This window comes from Melanotaenia boesemani, chromosome 7, assembly GCF_017639745.1.
Source record: "Melanotaenia boesemani isolate fMelBoe1 chromosome 7, fMelBoe1.pri, whole genome shotgun sequence".
NCBI lineage: Eukaryota > Metazoa > Chordata > Actinopteri > Atheriniformes > Melanotaeniidae > Melanotaenia > Melanotaenia boesemani.
This window is the reverse complement of record NC_055688.1, coordinates 35,449,087-35,470,306: the sequence shown is the minus strand read 5'-3', so window position 1 is coordinate 35,470,306 and position 21,220 is coordinate 35,449,087. Positions and strand designations below refer to the sequence as shown.

The 21,220-nt window shown below is 40.2% G+C and overlaps 2 protein-coding genes across 3 annotated transcripts in view; both read left to right on the top strand.

Annotated features, from left to right (window-relative positions):
- The first annotated feature begins 1,603 nt into the window (after positions 1 to 1,603).
- The window catches only part of LOC121642805 (myopalladin-like), a 20,237-nt gene continuing 620 nt past the window's right edge, over positions 1,604 to 21,220 (top strand). Inside the window, exons 1-8 of the mRNA XM_041989757.1 lie at positions 1,604 to 1,736; positions 10,355 to 10,395; positions 10,474 to 10,654; positions 10,766 to 10,828; positions 10,931 to 11,072; positions 13,101 to 13,124; positions 13,360 to 13,479; positions 13,566 to 13,770. Of these exons, the coding sequence (XP_041845691.1) occupies positions 10,388 to 10,395; positions 10,474 to 10,654; positions 10,766 to 10,828; positions 10,931 to 11,072; positions 13,101 to 13,124; positions 13,360 to 13,479; positions 13,566 to 13,770 (743 nt within the window). The 5' untranslated portion in view covers positions 1,604 to 1,736; positions 10,355 to 10,387. The remainder of the gene's footprint in view (positions 1,737 to 10,354; positions 10,396 to 10,473; positions 10,655 to 10,765; positions 10,829 to 10,930; positions 11,073 to 13,100; positions 13,125 to 13,359; positions 13,480 to 13,565; positions 13,771 to 21,220) is intronic.
- myot (myotilin) overlaps positions 14,541 to 21,220 on the top strand; it is a 23,977-nt gene continuing 17,297 nt past the window's right edge. The window contains exon 1 of one of the 2 annotated variants that reach the window (XM_041990216.1): positions 14,541 to 14,749. The gene's annotated coding sequence lies outside the window, so the exon portion shown is untranslated. The remainder of the gene's footprint in view (positions 14,750 to 21,220) is intronic. The other variant, XM_041990215.1, reaches the window with a different exon arrangement.

Sequence of the window (21,220 nt, the reverse complement as noted above, 5' to 3'; positions counted from 1 at the left end):
ATTCGTCCAACAAGTAAATTTTCATCGTCCAGTTCTTTGCTTTGCTCCTAAAAGTTATTTCTAAGAAGTTGATATTACATAAGACAAAATATATTTATATATAAAATATATGTAAAAATATGTTTTCCCTCCTGTATCATTCATAAAGGTTCTTTTTTATCTGTTTATTGCACTGGACCTTTGTTTGATGCATCATATACTGTATCCTGCTTTGAGATTTGTATTTCCATGTAAATCGGCGACAGACAGTAAGACCAAAATAAAGATGTTGAATCAAGTGTTGTGCTGCTTTGTTGCTTTCTTCAGAGATAATAAAAAGATTTGCCATCACTGAACACTTACTGTTGGAAGGGCTGCAGGACAAAGACTAAAGATGTTTAAAAAAAATGGCAGCACAGCTTTAGTCTGGAACAAAGTCCTTTGGACGGAGCACCGTGGGGATGTTTGGTCACAATGCTCAACAAAACAAACAATGACTGGCAGCTCTGTTTTTCAGTAAAAGCCGTAGGAAACTTTCTGGTGTGTAGCAGTTTGTTTTCTGGTGTTAGGTTGGATTGAAGGGTCGTTGCTTCTGTCTGTGGTGTTTTTGTCTCCTTTCTTCTTTCTTCTTTCCCTTTTGCTTCTTTTTGCTGTCTTCCTTATTTTTCTGTCCCCTCCGGTCAGGTCCAGCAAGATTACATAGATTCCATGATTCAAAGTAAATAAATAAATAATTCAGAGTATCAAGAGGACCATGAAGTCTGGATAAATTATTCTAAAGTCAAATCTCTGACAGCTAAATCTTGGCTGAAACGGAGTCTTTCAGCAGATCTGCATGTTCACCTAATATTCATCTGAGGTCATATCTACCAAAATGTGGTGTATGAAACAACCAGATAAATATTTTTATAATAAACTTATTCTCAAATTAAACTTGATAATTATCTAAAATTGTATTGGAAGTTATTTGATATGTAATATTTAGTTGCCTCCTCATGGACATACCCTCTGTTGGACACGTTTTAACCTGCTCACTGTTTCTGAATTCTCTCTGAACTTTGGTTAGGTCAAGGTTTGGAGGGTTGGGGTTAATCATCAATTAGGCACATATATACTAAGTACTCCTCTGTTTTTAAGATCGGGTATTTAACTCTCGCTCTCCGTCTCTGCGTCTCGGTCTCTCTCGGGGTCTCAAGTTTCCCCCGACGACTCACTGGCACCAGTTGCAGGTTTCCTGTCTCCCACTCTTGGATGAAGCCGGGTCATCCACACGTCAGCCATGACACCTCAGATGCCATGAGATTTTTTTGTGCAGTTTTAGAGGATCTTTAATTGTAATGCACGTAAAAAAATATATCATTATTTGGATTTTACCTGCTAATTCTGTGAGAATACATCAAAGCTTTGTTGTCTTCATTTCGAACCTCTGCTCTGTCACTGCTCACTCCAAATTAGCTCCTTTCACCCCCTCCTCCATACCAGCCTCAGATTCCCTGCTAACCCTATTCCACCACAACCCCTCCAACTCACACACACACACACACACACACACACACACACACACACACTCCTGCTTCTGTGTGTGTAAAAGTGTGTGTCAGCTCACTCTGAGCAGCAAGCGTCCAATGACCAAGCCATGACTGGCAGCCGTACTGTCACATAGCAGCTAGCATTTATCATTTGGATCATCCAGTTGGATCAATACATTTTCTTTTTCTTTTTTTTTTTTTTTCAGCCTGCTGGAAGCCACCAGACAGGTAAGAAGGAGATTTGAAGGAACTTCACCACATTTGCTAAAGTTGTGCTGGGCTTGTTTCACATGTGCATGATGCATTAACACATGATGTGTTGATGCTAAGAATTCAAAAAGCAAAGTTATACAATCTCACTTTCACACCATCGGCTGTTCCTGCGTACGTCCAGACCACGAAGTTTGGCACAAGATAACAGCAGGGTTCTGTGTCGGGGTCTTCACTCCTTGTTTTGACTGGGAGGGAGAAGAGACGGCAAAAGTCAAGGCAATCAGATAATCAATGCTGTAACTGGGTTGGTTGAGGGCCATCAGGTTCTGATCCTGCATGTTATTGATACTGCAGGCGGAGCTGGAGTGAATGGGTTTGCATTCAGAAAGGAGAGAACAGCTGGGATGATCTGTCCAGAGCTAAATTTATGTGCTGTGTCATGTGTCCATGGGCCTGTATCTAACTGTCTATATAGGATCTACTTTTCTGTCTGCATCTTCATGGTTGAACACGTGACTTTAAATATAAGTGTGTGTGAGAGAAATCATTGTTTCCAGCCTGTTACAGTGGATGAAGAATCAGTTTTGAAGATCAAAAAGCAGAAAGGATCATGGTAAGAAAAAAAGGGTGTTATACAGCCTGTAGGGTTAGGCAACACAAGACAAACCAGCCAAATCTCATTGACAGTGTGTGTGCGTGTGTGTGTTTGTGTGCTAGTGGGGTATTCACAGCACAAGCATGGCATGCCTCCGTGACGCTGTGTTCAGCCACCGAGTTGTGGTTGGTGGGAAGAGGGATCAGGTGACCAGGCCACGCTAAATCTGTCCACAGCACGGAGGAGTTGGGAGAGTTGGAGGTTTTAGAATAATCCAGTTAGGCATCATTTATCCCCGTATACATGCATTCTTCTTTTTATTTTAAATTTTTCATATCCATGAGATAATATTAAATAATATTTAATTATCTATTATATAAAAATATTGCTGCTTCATTTTCTTTTCAATCAGCGAGGCAGACTTAGTCATTACAATGTTTTCATATTTCTCTAAAACTCCTTTAGAGTTTATTCATTTATTCTTCTCTTCAGGCCGTCTTGCAAATATAACTAGAAACTGGTTTTAACCCCATTATGCCTAAATGTATTTGCAATTATATATATAAAAAAATAAAACCTCATAAATCTGTACTGACGTGTGCAAACTCAGAAATCAGGCACTGACATGTAAGTAGACGATTAATGATGCTGAAAAGATGCTCAGATAAACATTCTTGTTCGTGTTTTCTTGCACGCTGACTTGAACACCCACCCGTCTCCATCAGAATGAACATTTCATCTGAGTAACTGGAGGCGTTTACATGAAGCTTTTTTATTCCAGCGCGTGTGTCCATAAAAATATGGTGAGTTTCTGTGATCCTAGAGTTTTACTCAAGTTCCAGTGTCAGTTCTGGGGTCACAGATGGAGAAACTGGCTAACTCTGCATCCGTCAGGCACAACGATCAACCCAAAAACTACAGCAATGGAGATTTTTAAAACCCATAATGCTGACCGCATGAGGTTGCTCATAACAATTTGTCCAATACCATGCAGCCATCCGGCACAATAATAAACCACAAGTCTGTACCAGAAGACTTTTAGGCATCAAGGTGTCTATAGGTGGTCTATGGTACAAAAAGCTAACATAAGAAATTGTAAATAAATTCAGGCATTAAGGGGTTCAATGTGCACAAATTAGTAAATAAAAATCAACTTTTTTAAAATAATTTTTAAATAAAATTCCCTTCACATGTATTATATGTGGAAATGGCATATTTTATGTTTGCTTTTAGTTTAGTTTAGTTTTTTTTCATTAAGCAGTGACAGGGGAGTGGGGGAGCAGGATTTGAATTGCTAACCCTTCAACCTTTGGTTGACCCACTGTACCACCTGAGCCACTGCTGGGCCAACCACAGATCAAGTAATCAAGCTGTCATTCAAAGGGTTGAAATAATTTAAATAACTTCATAATTGGTAGTTTTGATTGATTAGGATTGAATTGAAATGTTTATAAAGCAGTTTTGGTGAGAGGACTTTTTTGTCCTCTGAGCCAAAATGGAAGTAAATTTCATTTCAGGTCCTGTTGACCTTGAAGAAAAACTGAAATGTTTCAAAGTCCTTCAAGAGCAACACTTGATGAAAAAAATCTTCCTATAATGGGTAATAAATTCAGAATGGTAGCCAAAATAAAATTGGTAAAAATGACCAGAAAGGACTAAATGTCCCAAATGAGCAACAAGGGTTAGCGTCCATGTGGAGAAACAGACCAGAAACGTCCATGTTGTGTTTGACTGCTGGTTGTGCTGCTTCATAAGTCTGGATGCCACTTATCAATCAAAAGCCCACAGACTCACATAATGAATGCTTAGTTAGATCTCAACAAGGTCCACTTATCCAGCTCTGCTGTGCTAAATCTGTCCACAGCTGAAAGCTACACGGTGTGTGCAGGGCTGGAATTTCTCTGTGGATGCTTTGTTTTCAGTTAACACGGCGGATATGGAGCCGGTGTTGGTTTTCTCCAGGGGGGAACTTACAGTTTGTCACCTACGTTGATGTTTTGTGTTTTAAAGTTTGGATAATGGAGAGAGTTTGCATGAACGTGTTCATATTAAGAGAGGATTGCTCCTGCAAAATAATGCATGTGGGGAGGTGGAACTCTGTTTGATTACAAGGTAATTATAATGAAATGAGAACAGGAGGAGTCCCCAGTATTTTATATTATGTTGTAAATATTTTAACAAACGTACAGAGATGAACGCAACGCTCTAGGTACCGTATGTTTGCAGCTTTGGTTCGACTGCAGATGATGCAGAAACAGCTACATGCAGCCAAACGTCACGTGTCCTTGGTTGTGTCAGTCAGGGACCACAGTAACTCACTTTCATAACATCCGGACGAGAGTGGAGCTCAGCTCCTGTGTGGGTGTGGTGGCAGCAGAAATATAGACCTTTTTATGTGTTCCAGCATGATCGGTTTGATTTTTTTCAGATGAATAGGGTTCTTTGTACCAGCTGTATTTTGTTTTTGATGTTTTCTTTTTTCATTTCTTTTTGATATCCTGCATCTAGTTTTGTGTCTCTGTGACGGTTTGAGTGTCTTTGCAGGTGTTTGGTGTCTCCTGGTCGTCCATTTGTTGCTCTTTGTGGTTTTCCCGTCTGTCATCTTACTGCTTCGTGCTTGCTTTGTTCCAGTTTGCAGCTTTTCTTTGGTCTCACTGGAACATTGTGTTCATTGCAGTCATATTGAAACTAGTTGGTGGTAATGGTGGTTAACAGCTTGGGTCTACAAGGTTGTAACGTCTCATAAAAGGATTTTTATGGCCAGTTTGTCCCTGGTTGTTGTCCTTTTGAGTCCTTTTATGGTGGTGATGTTTGTCTCAGCTGCGCTTTCACATCTCTGTGTTCTTTAAAATCATTCAATTCAGCAATTATTATTAAATTATTATGAGGCTGCGGCCTATGCTCAGGCCTTGAGCGCCACCTAGAGACGTGGCAAAAAATCTCACTTTTGCACTTGTGAGCTACAGGTGCGAAACTGAGAGTTTTGTCCATGCCTCTGGGTGGCAAGGGGCACAGGACTGCATACGTTATCAATATCCCCATTTTTATCTGCTGGCCGAGGCCGCTCAGGGACAGTTTGCTTCAGTAAATCCTGATGTCTGTTGTATTTCCAACTTCTCCATTAGTCGGTCTTCTGTTTAACTAACTACAAGATAGCCACTAAACTGTTGCAAAAGGTATGGGATAGAATTTAAAACAAAACAAAGAAAACCCTTCAAGGCAACAGAATGTTGGTGAGTACAATCCAGTTTGTTAAGTACCATTTTATAGATGGAGGTAAGCCCAGGGTGTGGAGTGTTAGCTAACACTATCCAACGCTGACGCCTTCACACTAAAGTGGCATCTAGAAACTAGCGATGTGTGATACCACTCACCTCTTTCCAATCCAATACCAGGTAAAATACAAGCCAGTATTGGTGATACCAATCTGATACCGATGCTTTGTACAGAAACTTCATGTGTTTGGAAAATCACTTTCAAAGCAGTTACGCTGAGGGGAAAGAAAGAGGGAGCTACATTTTTATAGAATCAAACTGAAATTACCAGTAAAATACATACATAAATATATAAATGCCACAATGATTGTTTGTTTGTCAACACCTACATGTTAAGATATTTACTGACCATCAGTCTAAAGAAAGGATCAATGTTTTTGTCTTTTTTATCCTTTGATTTAATTCATTCATTCCTTTTCTGTACCACTAGTCCAATTAAGAGTCACGGAGAAGCTGGAACCTAAACCAGCAATTACCAGGTGAGAGGCGGGTACACCTGGACAGGTCACCAGTCCATCGCATAGACCAGTGGTTCCCAAACTGGGGGGCAGGTCCCCGGTAAGGTTCATGACCAGGTAATGTTCAAGTAATGGTCAATGTTGGGTAATGAAGACAGACCACAGTGTGTTTTATGTCTCAGTGTGAGCATCTACAGTAGGAAGCCAAACAAAACATTACCTGGGAACTTGTCATCCTGAACACAAAGAAAAGACTGTTGATTAATTTAGAAATAAACTACTCACATATCATATACAGTATAGCAGAGTTGTTTTACTAAAGCTGAATCTGTCTTATTGAAACCTCAACTCACCTGAAGTAGTCTGCAGTTTCCTGGTTTAAAAAATCTCCAACTACAGCAGATGACCAGATCCTTCCTTCTGCCACTGACATGCTTTTCACTGTAGTTAATGAAGAAGCAGCCAATAAACTAAAGACTGTTTCGAACAACATTTGGGGTGCATGTGGTACTCGGATCAGGGGGGGCTTGACATTGTTGTCAATGAAAAGGGGGCCCTGCAAAGAAAAGTTTGGGAACCACTGGCAAAGACAGACGAACAACCACTCATGCTCACTCCTAGAGAGAATTTAGAGTGACCAGTTAACCTAACATGTTTTTTGAACGGCGGGAAGAAACCGGAGTACCTGGAAAGAACCCACGCCGGAGTACCCGGAAAGAACCCACGCCGGAGTACCCGGAAAGAACCCACGCCGGAGTACCTGGAAAGAACCCACGCACGCGGGGAGAACATCATAGAGAAAAAAAACACCGTTTGAACCTCCGCCCAGCCGACCTTCTTGCTGCGAGGCATGTGAGAAATAAACAGTTAAACAGATTTCGTGTATTTGACAAGCTGCAGCTGTTAAACTGTAGGTGGATTTGGTTTAGTGAAGGTCTGGAAAAGTTGGGCCCCAAGACCAAAAAGGTTAAGAACCACTGATTTAGCATCTTAGCATGAATTCATTATGTATTTGTGGTAGTTTTGTGCATTTATACTTCACTGTGTTCGTCATGTACCTCTCTGTATCAGGATACCTGGAACTACAGCCATACGATGTTCAGGCCATTCAGTCAATGGAAAGTTTCTACCTTTTCTAAATACATTTAATAATTTCATCATTATGTCATCAGGGTTGTTTCAGTTCTGGCAAGTGGAGGAAACTGAGAAATTGTGTCTTAAATCTGCACTTTATTAAGCAGGTTTAGGGGCTGTTGAAAAGACCAAGTTGCATCATGGGAGATGTAGGATCCAAAGCTTCTGGAGCTTTACCTCTAATAATCTCAGGAATAAAAAGTCTGTTCTTTTATTAACTTTTTCCTCTCTGATGCCCAACTTTATTACCAAGCAACTCCAAACTGCCGGAGTGAGCCTTTACCTGGAATATTTATTACACCTTCATCTCATTCTGTGAACATTTGCTCGTCATTGTCGAGGTTCGCTTTCACCGCCGGTGCTGTATGTCTGCATCCACCTTGCCAGGTAACTGATTTGTTGCACTGTGTGAATGCAGCCTGTTGTCGGAGCCATAAATTCTGCGGTTACTCAACAGAGACAACAAAGGATTTAGCAGCAGCTGCTGTTACACTAACAACACACACATAAAGACACCTGCTTGAAGGGCTTATCAGAAGGGGAAACTGGATGTACACATCCACGTTTTCCCTCTTTAACCAGACAGTGCTGCAGCTGTGTTGATGTACCACAGTAATCGTCTCTGATTACATAAAGTTTCCAGTTAAACTCAAATGCAGCAGGTTTAAAAGCTAAAAGAAAACAAAGACACCTAGAGGGAGGGATCATTTCAGTTTCTTCTGCTCGTCTCTTTGTGGCTTGTTAATGGACACTGAGATTTATCTCAGGTCAGGGATCCTCTGCTGTACTTTGGAGGTGGCAGAGTTTAATTTAGCTCAGAAACCTGACTCTCAGCCTCCTCTCAGCTCCTTCTCTGGGCCCAAGACGAGACCAGCAGTGGGCAGCAGGCTGAGGTTGGTGGGAGTCTTTTGGGTGTAAAATGATGAAAGATGCCTTCAGTTCGCAGTGAAACCCCATGTTGCTGCTAGATAAATGTAGGAAAGGACGTAACTCCCGACCTGTGTACATGTGTGTTTTTGCTTGTTTTTCAACATGTGTATTTTTGTCACGTGCTGTTAGTCATTTTTGAGTGTTTGTTAGATTGTGCTGAGATTTTTTACTCCATTAAAAGTCTTTGTTTTTGATGTGAGGGTTTGCAGATCATTACCTCAGTTCATGTAATTTACATTTATTTTATCGTTTTATTTAAGAAGTCTTAATGGAAACACATTGAAGTTACACTTATGTAATAAAGTGCAGACTCTCAGCTTCAGTTTAGGTTGGGAAAAGATTTAACACATGGAGATAACTTTCAGTTGAATAAACAATGACTCGAAGCAGCTTCAACGATGGGCTGCTGCTGTCCTGCTGAGGGACGTTAAAGCAGCAGCAGTGGTGCTGCTACCTGAAGGTCTGACCAGTCTGCACAATGTTTAGATAAATGGAAAGTGTCGAAGTCATTTGAATACCAGGTTTGTTTGATTTACAAGAATCAGACGATGATCCGTCAGTAGACGAAGGCACATCTGATTTTAACCTGCAGAGGATTGCAGTAAAGACCTGCGAGGTGGGCTGTTACTGCTTGGTAATGTCCTATGGCTCAAATTTAATCATTTCCCCCCAAATATTTATTCTATAGCTTCTTACAAATAATCATTTCAACAAGACCAGTCAAAACCCACAAATGCAAAGGTTATTCTTATTTTATCTTTTTATTTATTTATTTATTTATTTTTCATTTTAGAACAATACTGAAGAAACTTAAATTAAGACACATGGAACAGAAACAAAAACCAATTTATTATGTTCTCAATTCTTCAAACTCACCACTTTTTGTTTTCTCAAGCTTTTCAATTAACAGGTGTGACTTGTCTAAAGGAAATTAGTTGGATGCCCGGTTCGTCTGGATGGAACATGAAGTGGTCAAACTTGACCACTAGATGTCAGTATTTCATACATGCTGCACCATTAAAGTAAAGATTCACAGTTCGTTGTCATAAGGGTTGCTGGGTTGTCACTACACCAGTATGACCTCAGCACAACACAATGGATGGTTTCCAGCACATCCAGATGGTGATAATAATCCAGATAAACTAACTCATCAAACACTGTGATGAAGCTAGTTTTCATGAGGAGTGTCTGTATAACAGAAAGACCAAGGCTCAGGATGTACTGGCCAACATGCCACCGTAAGGAACACATGGAAGTAGGAGGGCAGTGATGACGTAACTATTTACACTCAGAAAACGATCAGAAATGAGCCTTAAGACTGACAGATCTCCATGTGTGCTTTCCACTATTAACATGGAGGCGGAGGTCCGTCCAGCGTCTCATCACTACAGCAGTCATCAGCAGCGACGTCCCGTCTGGGTTGACCCTGATGGGGGGATTCTTGCAACAGGACTCTTACAAGTAGTGATGGGCAATGATTAAAGTTTTTAACTGTAATAAATTGTATTATTTTCTGTAATTAATTGCTAGTGTTTTATTACATGAAGCACTTTGTGCTGCTTTTGTATGAAATGTTCTTTATAAATAAAGTTTGATTTGATTGTTTAGTTTGAATTAACTGCACTGAATCATGCAAAACAAAAGTGATTCAAAAGTAGTGTAATGCAAATTTTAATGAGAAATATCTCCATAAGAACACAAATTCTGTAACTTTTAGTTTAAAAACAATTATTTTACAAAAAACAAATCAGCTGCTTTTTACAAGCACAGAAGCAGTTAGAATATATTTCCACTAATTAAAAATACACTACAAGTCAAAAGTTTGGACACACTTCCTTATTAAATCCAGTGTGAAAGTGAGTCCAAACTTTTGACTGGTGGTAGAAATGACAAAGAAAGATGAAAATTTCAGGATTTATTTATTAAAAGGAAACTATTCGTCAGGATTAATTTCAAAGCTGCGCAAGCTGCTTTCTTTCTGAACACAGAGGGAATAATATATATATATATATATATATATATTAATAAACAACTTTCACCTGTCAACTGCATTTTAGCCCCTGAAAAAGATCTAAAATACTGAAGAGTTGTAACCTATAAATACTCTCAAGTCTGCGTTTGAAGCCCACACACATTACATCATCTGAATGTGTAAATATTACACATATAAAACGACCACGTTTCTCTCATAGACCAAGCTCCCATCAATCTAGTTAAATGTATTCGCCTCTGTATTCGCAGGACCCGTCATTTGCCCTCCAGAGCACCTGAAACATGGCACAGTAAGTTAAACACACCATCTAATGCAGAAAAAAGCAGAAACAGAAAACATTTCACGGCTGATGTGTGGGACCCTGCAGGGTCCAGAGGATGCAGAAGAAGACCAGCTCCATGTCTCTGACCATCTCCTCCGCCACCTCCACCTCCTCGTCTGCAACCGCCTCTCGAGAGCTGTCCTCCTGCTCCTCTAGCTGCTCCTCTTCCTCCCTCGCTCAGAGGCACTCCAGCCTGGTGCAGCCACTGTGTATTAGTGCTCAGAGGGTAATTACATCTAATTCCAATGAATCATTTGAACTCTTCTAGCAGAAACGCTCACCTGCCTACAGCATATTGCTTTATATAAACATTGTCAATACATTTTATATTGTCCAGACTCAGAGCCCCGTCTACAATCAGCAGTATTCAGGGCATGGAGTGCCTCCCACGTTTGTTAAGGTAAAAATTAACGTCCTCAGTTATGGAATAAATATCTATACGAATCCTGTCTGAAGCCATCTCTTTCCTCGATTTCTTCATCCTCATCATCCCGTCTCGCAGTGTCTCCATGATGTGTCAGCAGTGAAGGGTCAGCTGGTGGTCCTGGAGTGCAGACTGAGGGGGACCCCTCCGCTGCAGGTCATGTGGTACAGAGAAGATGAGCAAATTCTGGACTCTGATGATTTTCGGATACTGCGCAAGAGTAAGTAAATACACCAACCAGCAGTTCTGATAAGTATAAAGTAAAAACATTGTGTCCACATATTATAATGAGTTCTCACGGAGGATCCTGAAATTCAGCCACACAGTGATGGAGATTTAACAAGTAATGGTTTTATTGGAACTGGGGGAAGCAGGGAAGCGTCCAGATGCAGCCTGACAGAATGGCAGCGGGTTCCTGAAACACTGGGACACAGAATCCTGAAAAAAGGACTCCAGACATGAACAGGGGCGGTCCACAATCCAAAGGTGTAGTAATGAGACAGGCAAGGGTCCTTCACAAAGAGGCAGAGATCAGACTGCTTATCAGGGTCGGGCAGGGTTCAGTGGTCAGTCCAAACATGGGTCGAAAGCCAGACAGGCAATGGGCAGGAGAAATCCCACGTGGAGACAGGCACAAGGAAATCCAGGAGATGGAGCAAGGTCGCTAACAGGAATCTGGAAAGAAGAGACAACCGCTGGACATCGACAGGGTGAGTGATGCTGACCATCTGGCAGGGAAGCAGAACCAGGAGAGTTTAAGTCGGGCGGGGAGCAGGTGGAGCTGGTTCACAGTCAGGGAAGCTCAGGTGGAGCAGATGAGCTTAATGAAGCTTAATAAATCATCACTTAAACGTGGACATGACCTTGTATTAAAAGTTAGTTCTACATAGCAACAAAAGAAGACTTTGTAAGTCCGGGTCTAGAGGTCTAGCACTGTTCTGCTCAAGCAGCTACTCGCTCTCTGAGAGACAAGATTCAGTTTGTGTCTCCAAAGTTCATCATAGTTTTTTGTTTTATTTTTCCAGAAACAGTAAAAACATGGAATTGTGACCACAGAAAACATCTTTACCGTCTTTCTGCCTGTTTACGAGAACTCTGCCGTGTTTCTGCAGAGTTTATATCGACTTCCTGGTTTAAAACAGTTTCAGGTTACATTTCAAGTGGCAGCAGCATGTCATCTACACTAGTGAACGTGGCTTTCCATGTAACTCCTGAGCCATGTGGCCTTTTTTTATCATGGGGGAGCGATGGTTTGTCATGCCTAGTGGCTCACAGATCCCACACCAGTCATTTCCATCCTTAGCTTTAAACTGAAATTTCTCCGGATTCATCTTCTTTTCTTTTTTTAACAGTTTATTAATGATTCATTGAATTTGGAGCAAAATGTTGAGCCGGTTCTTTCTTGGAACAACTTAGCCTTTGGTGGGTTCTCCTTTTATACTCAGTTTTGACACACTCACCAATAAACCTTTCTTTTTCCCCACTCTTTATTTGTTTATTTATGTGCTGCTGGTTTGAGATGTTACGTTTGCTTATTGGTCAGTAAAAAACTGGGAATATTTCTTTTGCACAAATTACAACAAATTCAGGTTATTGTTGCATTTTAGAAAACTTTCCTGGAAAAGCTATTTTAGACTGTAAGTCACGTTCACCCACGTACACTCATGCAGTACTTCTTCCATGATGTACATCTTCTTTTAACCTATCACACACACATTCACACACACATCCGGCCAGCATCTGGTCCAAGCACATGTGGTCTGGGAAAGCTACAACTGCAGAACTAGATGTGATAACACCAACACGCATCTAATCTCCTCTGCTATGATTCATCACTTCCAGACTGAAGCCTCAGTTTTGCTGACATCACATTGTTGGAAATGAAAAGGCAGCTCTCCTCAGATTTATGCTGACTAATGATCATTAACTGATAGGTGTGACCTAATAATTGATTAAATTCTAAGTAGAAGAGCTGCTGTTAGAAATACATAATAAATTAAGGAACATTTGCGTATGGGGATCCTGGAATTTAAGTTATTCGTGTCCTTTTGGACCTCAGTTATTCATTGTGATTAATTTTGAGCCTCTTGTTAACTTGTTCTCCAGCTGAGGTTGATAAATAGTGTTGTTCAGGGACTAAAAGGAGTTTTGATTTAAGTTTTATTTAATGTCTTTTGCCTTATTTTATAAAAATCTAAATGTAAATCGTATGTTCCCTGAAAAATATCCTCTGTCATTGTTTCTCCAGAGGCCAGTTCTGCATCAGTACCAGGTGAGTGTGAAAAGCAGAGTAAATTATGGTGGAACAGGGAGGAAGTGGTTCTCCCAACCTGAGGTAAAACAAAGAATGTGTGTGTTGCCTACATTTTTTATTTATTTTGTTATATAATTTTATTATCATGTGGTTTTTTTGTTGTTTGTTTTTTTTTACTGCAGCTTCTCACACCTGAAAATAATCATTTAAAGGCTCATATCGATTACTGATGATGCTGTGTTTATGTCTGCAGAGGAGCTGTGCACACTGGTAATCACAGAGGCTTTTCCCGAAGACTCCGGCCTGTTTAAATGTGTGGTCCTCAACAACTTTGGCACAGTCTCCTGCTCTGCTATGCTGGAGGTTTACAACGGTAGGATGTCCATTACCTACAGATATTCCCTTGAATCCATCTAAGACTGCTGGAGTCACTTTTGAACTTTGCACTCCTCCATGCAGACCTGGAGGAGCAGCTGGAGGTCGAGGCCATTCGGCAGCAGGAAGCAGTTTCTGAAAGGGAAGTAAAAGAGGCAGAATTCCAGGAGGAGTCTTTGTCCTCCATGAAGACCTGTGAGGACTTTCCTCCTGTGCTGCCTGACTCTATGAACCTTCCTCCTCCGGAGTGGCCTGACAGTCCTTTAGAAGTCCACATCCCTGTTGCAGAGTGAGTACATGATGGCTCTCACACTTTTTATAAATCTGACATGGTGCAGACACAAGCTTTTTTTATTTTTTTATTAGTGACATATCTTAATAAAAAGAAATAAAAAGTCATGGGAGCACCCCCTTTTTTTGTTAGTTTATTTTCCCTCCCTCAAGTCTTTTGTCACAGACACCGATGACTTTATTATGACTAACTTGCATTTAAAGGTATTTATTTATTTATTTTTGTAAATCACTCTACAGGGTATTTAGTGTTACCCCGTAATATCCAAATTTATTTACAATTACATAAACAACAATCAATACAACGGAGAAATAAGGGGATAACAAAAAGAAAAGGACTGGAATAAAATTTTTAAGAATTACACATTAAACAAATATTAAAAATAAATAAAAAAAAATAGTAAATAAATTATATTGAAATCAATGTGTAAATAAAAGCAAATAAAAAACAATAAATTAAAAAGACTTAAAAGAAACAAGTAAAAGAATAAAAATAAAAAAAGATTAAAAGCAGTTTGTGACTGAGTGAACAATCACTTGTAGTTTCATCGTTCAGCCCGACGATGGCGCTGTTTCCCCATATTTCCCCATAACAGCGAACACTAGTTCTCCTCCACCATTTCCCTTTAGGAGTAAATGAGCTGTAATTAATCAGAAATCAACCCCTATGAGGAGCATTAAAGCCATAAGCCTGATAAAGAAAATAAAAGGAAACAGCGAGCGTGGCTCAGGCAGCCAGACAGGCGCCTCGTGTGTACGGATTCATGGTAAGAGAACAAAGTTAAATCAATCTGCTGGACCTGCGCGGCCACGTCTCCGCCGCGTACTCCACGGGAGCGCGCGGGGTCACCTGTTGCAGTCCAGCCTGCCTCCCGCTCCTCAGCGGAGTTTGGCGTCTGCGCTTCCCGCAGCAGATCTGCGGCTTCATTCAGCCATTACCGAGGTCCAACGACTGTGGGGTAGAAACTGTGAACGGGGTAAGAACATATTTGTGTTATGTCAGCATTTGGGGGTGTTTTGTGGTTTCCAACCTGCGGGAACGTTGACGGTTTGGAGCCAAAGTTTTACCTTCGTGATGTTTTTTCACGTTAACGTCAAACGCTGTTTTTGTTTAAACGCTTTAAATTTTCCTTCCTTGTGACTAGCGAGGAAATTTAATATGACACGTCCTCCCTAAAAGGTCGGACTATGTTTAGGGCGAGTAGAAAGTAAACTTTTTTCTATTTTAGGGATTTGTGTAATCTAGTTAAGTAGTTTCAGACTAACCGGGTGGTGGAGGTACAACTGTCAGTTAATTTAACTTAAGCTAGGTTACCTCAAGCATCTTCACACTTTTTTTCTAGTAAATGAAATGACAGAAATTTAGTTCAAGAAAAAATATTTTTAATAGAAAATATTTAATAACTATTGTATATACTATATCTATTGTTTCTAAAACCACCTAAATGTAGTTGATAACCGAACTGACTATATTTAAACATTGTCTGCTATTTTAACGTCTTCTGAACTCTCGCGAGATTACATCACTGGTTGGGCAATTAGATTATCATGAATTTTAGTTGTTTGCTTCACCTTTTGGCCAAATTATACCTTAAATTAAATGGGCTGTGAGTTTAGCTGTCCCCCAAACTTTACCGCTGCGTTTAAAAGAGCTCATATTTAAAGTATTGTTTTTCTTTAATAGGTCAAAAGCAGGCATTTTTATGTGTAAACATATAGGTTTTACACACACACACACACACACACACACATATATATATATATATATATATATATATATATATATATATATATATATTAGAATTGAATGCTGCTTAAGTACTTTTTGGTTAACTTGGAACAATACTTTGGCTGATGTTCTGATCCAGTGAGTGTTTTCATGGCATGAAGTATGCTCTGCAGAAGGTGGTCTGTCCACTCTCAGCGTCCAGGGTTATGATCTCATTTGTAATATGAAGAGCAGACATGGCGTCGGTGTCCTTCAGGACCCACTGATCCCACACACCACTCTCCTCTTCCCCCTCTGATCCACACAACAGTTGTTCAGGAACTGTTGGCGGCAGTCTGGCCCTTAAGGTCATGGTGAGGTGCTCTGGCCAAAGTCAAGTCTATCTGACGATTGTTTGGATCATTTAACAAAGGAGGAAAAACTGGGTTATCTGTGGTAAGCGATGCACCTGTTGTTTGTGATGTTTTCTCTAGAGTTAAATAACTATATCAGAAAAAATGCGAGTGAACTGCAATTTCACATGTTTAAGATAACTGGGACTTTTTTTCTAGCATAATTCCTTTTATTGTTCGTTTTGTCTCACCACCCAGTCTGAATGAAGAAAACCTGCTGAATTTAATTTATTCAAATTTATTAACAATATATGAGCATTCATATTGTTGTCTGTTTTATTGTCGGTCATACAGAGGACTTAAGGTAACTTTGTGCACCTACCCATAATGCCATGCAGGTCTTGTGTGTATGCTTTAAAGAGGCGGGGTAATCAGTTGAGGCTTTGCACCTGCCAGCTGATGTCCGAATACCAAGACTAATATAGCTTTGCCCAATTAATCACACAAACACAAGTGCACATAGAAAGTGCCCCACATACAGTATGTACATGCAGATATACAGAAACATATTAATGGGTTACTGCACGATGCCGCTGTACGTTCTAACATAAATTATTGTCACTGCTGCCAAATTGGAGGTTATGTTTCGGCGGCGTACGTTTGTCTGACAACAACATAAATTTAAAAAGTAATAGACAGATTTTGATGAAAATTTCAGAAAATCTCTGAACTAGAAAAAGGAACAGCTGAGTTGATTTAGGGAGTGATCCAGATCACTGCCTGGATCCAGGAATTTTTCTAACACTAGAGCATTCCACCACCCCAAAGCCGCCACGGGCTCATGAAAAATGATAAACATGGCGTCTGCAGAGACCAGCTCAATAATGAACGCATGGAGGGTCATTCTGGCATCGATGCAGCTCCGGTAGAGGACCCATGGCCAAAGCTCATTCTGCATTCATTCATTCGAATGGTGGCCTTTCTGTGTGGAGTTCGCATGTACTTCCGTGTATGCGTGGGTTCACTCCGGGTACTCCGGCTTCCTCCCACCGTCCAAAGACATGCATGTTAGGTTAACTGATCAATCTAAGTTCTCTCTAGGAATGAGCGTGAGTGGTTGTTTGTCTCTCTGTGTTGGCCCTGCGATGGCCCCTGTCCAGGTGTACCTGCCTCTTACCTGGTAGTTGCTGGGTCAGGCTCCAGCTTCCACACAGCCCTTTACTGGACAAAGCGATATAGATCATGGATGGATGGATGATTTCAAACTCATTAGGTAATGCCCATAATCACTGGAAAAACAAACTAAACAGGGTGACATCATGGTAGATTTTATAATCCGACCTTGTTTGACTTGGATCATGTTGATATTCTGGATCTGGTAATATAGGGGGTACTGGGTGGGCTGTTGGGCCTTTTGGGGTTTTTCTCTGGTGAGTGACCGTATGGCTTGGTGGAGGTCTGCGCTCTTTGAGTTCTTCTAGTTGCATGTTCTTTGTGGTTTTATTTATTTTTTTGTGTTTTGGTCATTAATCACTAACCGTTCAACATAGAAACAAATGCTGCCCAGCAACACACGAACCAGCTGGCTGTATGGACAAAAATATATCACAGTATTTTTCAGAATTATACAAGTTTTATGGTATTTGATGTTTTGAAGGGAGAAGAGGGCTGGTACACAGATGTGAGAGATCCTCGCTGCCCAACTTTGTCTTCTGGTGTCTGGTGTGTTTTTCCTTCACAGGAAATTTAAATATCAAGATGTATTGTGTGTGTATATATAAATATATTGCTTATTGTCATTTAGCCAATAAATATAAAGATATGATTTGTAAACCATCTCACCCAGCCCCATCGCCAGCTAGCGACATGACTCCACTGTCCTCCAGCTTTTTCAGGTGCTGATCTTAGTTTTCAGACATTCTTGGAGCAGCAAATTGCTTGTGTGTGCAGTGACTTGCTGTTTGGTCCCCGTCCGACCTTGTAAAACCAAAGAATCTCCGGACAACAGATACATCTCCTCCTGCTACAGCTTCACTTTCTGAACTTCTTCCAGGCATTTTCCCTGCTCATCATCTCAGCACACAGCTGCTCTGCTGCATGCTTCGTGGTGCTGCAGTGAAATCACGCAGCAACCACTAAAACTCAGAGCTGTGCTGCACTATTTTTTAAATAATTAACAATTAATCTGAAAAGAAAAAACAAGTCACTACAGAATCAAATTATAACATCCAGAGCTGAACTAAACTGACATTCAGTAGATTTGGTAAAGCTAATGTTTTTTAACCTGCTGTTTGATGCAGTTTTTCATGATTGTTTTTCCTCATCGTGTAACTCTGCCTTCATTTTTCAAGCAAGAAGCCTGAACGACAAGAAAGTGCTCCAAAGAGCTCCACAGTCCCCAGAATCAAAAATGAGGGTTGGATTTTAACTCAACGTTTTGTCCACATTTTTTACACTAGAAGCACAAATTTCAGCCGTTTTAACGTAAAGCTTTTCAGCGTCGGTTGGATTGAGACTTTTTTTTTTGTCTAACAGCAATTCAGGACAAAGTTTTAGTGAAGTTTCTGCCTGAGTCACTAAATTTCTCCCTTTGCCTAACAGTTGATGGACATTTACAACAAACCTATCTTCTCTCATCTTGGTTTTGTTTACACATGTTGATAAATTTAGTTAAAATTTTTTAGCAGTTAAGACACAGGATGCAGGATTTCTGCAATCTCACTACAGCCTGCTCACATAGTCTGAAAAACACCTCCTCTCATCCTTTCCCAGCTTCTTTCCTTCACCTGGTTTGGAAAACGCCGTGGGATTAAGGAAGGAGGAGAAATTCAGAAGGACGTAGGAAAATATGACAATGTAATGTGTTAAAATGGGAATCCCACCACACTGATGCTAAGTTCTCATATTTATCCACATGAATCTCAGTTAGCTTAACTGGATAAACATAGTCGAGCATCACTTTCAAAGTTTTGGCCACAAGATTGTGGGATGGATTTATCTTCTCTTTTCCATAGAGGATGCTCCAGTGTTTCAATCACTAAAGGAAATAATAAAAGAAGTATTGAAATTTAGAGAACTTTGAGAACATGAACGGCTCTTATGCTGGGTAGAAAACCCAGTTTGTTAATCATAAAGGCTTTGCTGAGTATGGTGGTCTTTGACAGTGGAGAAAGATCAGGGACGTGGGCAGAATGGGAGGTAAACCCAGTTTACAGGCTGGTGCCAGTCTGACCCGGTTATTGGGAAGCCCGGATGTAGCAGACGAACAGAGAGACGAGGCGAACAGCTGCTGCTTCATTCTAGACGGTAATAAAAGCTGCAGAGTTTCATTATTATAAGCTGGATATTAGATGTTAGTGTGAATAGATGGCAGACTTCTGTCATGCTGTTTATGGAAGTTTACCAAACCACAGCTGCTGCACCTCTAGTTAGTTCATTGATCATAAAAATCATAAACTTCATAAGCAGCCTCTAACATCTGGTTTTTAAGTACAGCATGGAGGTGTTGAATCAGTATTTAATCCCGTGTCCCCCCCCCCCTCTTAAAACTTCTCTAGATCGCTGGTGCCCCCCAGTGCTATTGTTTATATTGTCCATTTCTCAGGAACAGTAGTGTGTAACTCTGTGGGGTAACTTGTGATGCATAGCTACCCTTTGGATGATCTATGGACATTTTCCAGGCATTTCTATCCCGTCCAGGAGGTTTACAGTCCAGTCACAAAATGCAGTGTTTGTTCAGAGACTATCAGGTAAATCCACAGTGATCCATGATAACAACATTATTTATCACAGTTTAAAAAATTGATTGCTATCAATACTCTGTTTCTAAGAGACCTCTAGTTTGACTTGGAAATGATTATAAATTGACGGTATGTCATTGATATTGATGGTAATGTCAAAGTTCAACAAGAGAGCAGAAAGTTCTATAAAGGAAAATAATGCTCCTCTATGGCTGAAGTGAAGCCAAGAAGATGTTCTTGACCCACTGGGAAATTAAGTAAATAACATAAATAACTGTAAATGAGGAAAAATATTTTCTGTTGTGTGTTTGTTTGAATTAAAATATTTTTTCTCCTGAAAGCCAAAATAAAGTGTTTTTTCAGATGTAAGGATAATTTAATTGTTTGCCATGAACCAACATGTCGACATTATCGCCTTCACCTCAGTCCAGGTAGAAAATTTAAATTCCTTTTTTCTTTATTAAACGCTTCACTGAAGTTCAAAAGTTGTAAATAACGATAAAACGTGTTGAGGTCAGCTGATGCTGGTAGGTCAGAACGGAGACCAGAGCAACACTGAGTAGGACTGCTCTTGTCATTATGCTCCTGCTCGGCCCAGACTACGTGGTCGTCATGGGAACAACATTCTTTCCTTGTAGAAAAGTAGAAGAGGAGATGTGTTGAGCTGGAATGAGAGCAGAACCACAGACATCTGTTCAACTCGTTAGCTCGCTGGTACAGTGCTAGATGTATTAAAACACTTTTCACACATGTAGTAATTTATTACTTTCTCCTGTTTTAATACTGTAGTTTACTGACATCTGAATGACTTGCAGGTTGGGAGGGATTAAAGTAGACCGCTTCATAAGAACCTCTTATGGATGAGAATGGTACCAACATGGCAGCCACTTCAGTAGTAGTAATTATTAATAAATTAATAATAAAAATATAAGGAGGAAGAGTAGCAAGATGGAAAAGGAAGCTGAACACTAGGAAAAAGAAAAAAAGACAATAGCAGCATTATTATTATTATTATTAATAATAATAATAATAATAATTGCCAACAATATACATAAAGGAAGCAGAAGTAAAGGACGAAGAAGAAGCAGAAAAAAGATGAAGGAAGAAACAGAAGTCGAAGGAGAGGAAGACGAGGAAGAAAAGGGTGGAATAAAGATGAAGAAAAAAGCAAGGGAGGCAGAAGAAGGGAGAAGAGAAAGAAACCAATTAAAATGTTTTTTTCATGTTTTTATTGACGTTCAACCCTTACCTCTGCTAGATCTTGAGCGCCCCCGAGCACTGTCTTTTACATCACCACCAGTGTCTCAGGAGCAGTAGTGAGTAGCTCTGTGGGGTGAGGTGTGATGGACAGTTTACCCTTTATGTGATCTACGGAAGTCTACAGGCATTTATATCCCATCCAGGAGGTTTGCGATCCAGCCACTAAATGTAGTCTTTGTTCGAGTTGGTAAGTTTGTTCTATACAATAAACTCTATATGGTAAATCCCCAAATAATTATTATAATTTTGTAATAAAAAAAGATTACTGTCACTACAGTGTTTCTAAGAGACCTTTATTTTGACCAGGAAAGTACGATAAAGCCGCTTCCTGTCCAGTTTTTTCACCAATCGGATACCACGGCAATGACCAATCAGAAGCAGCCAATG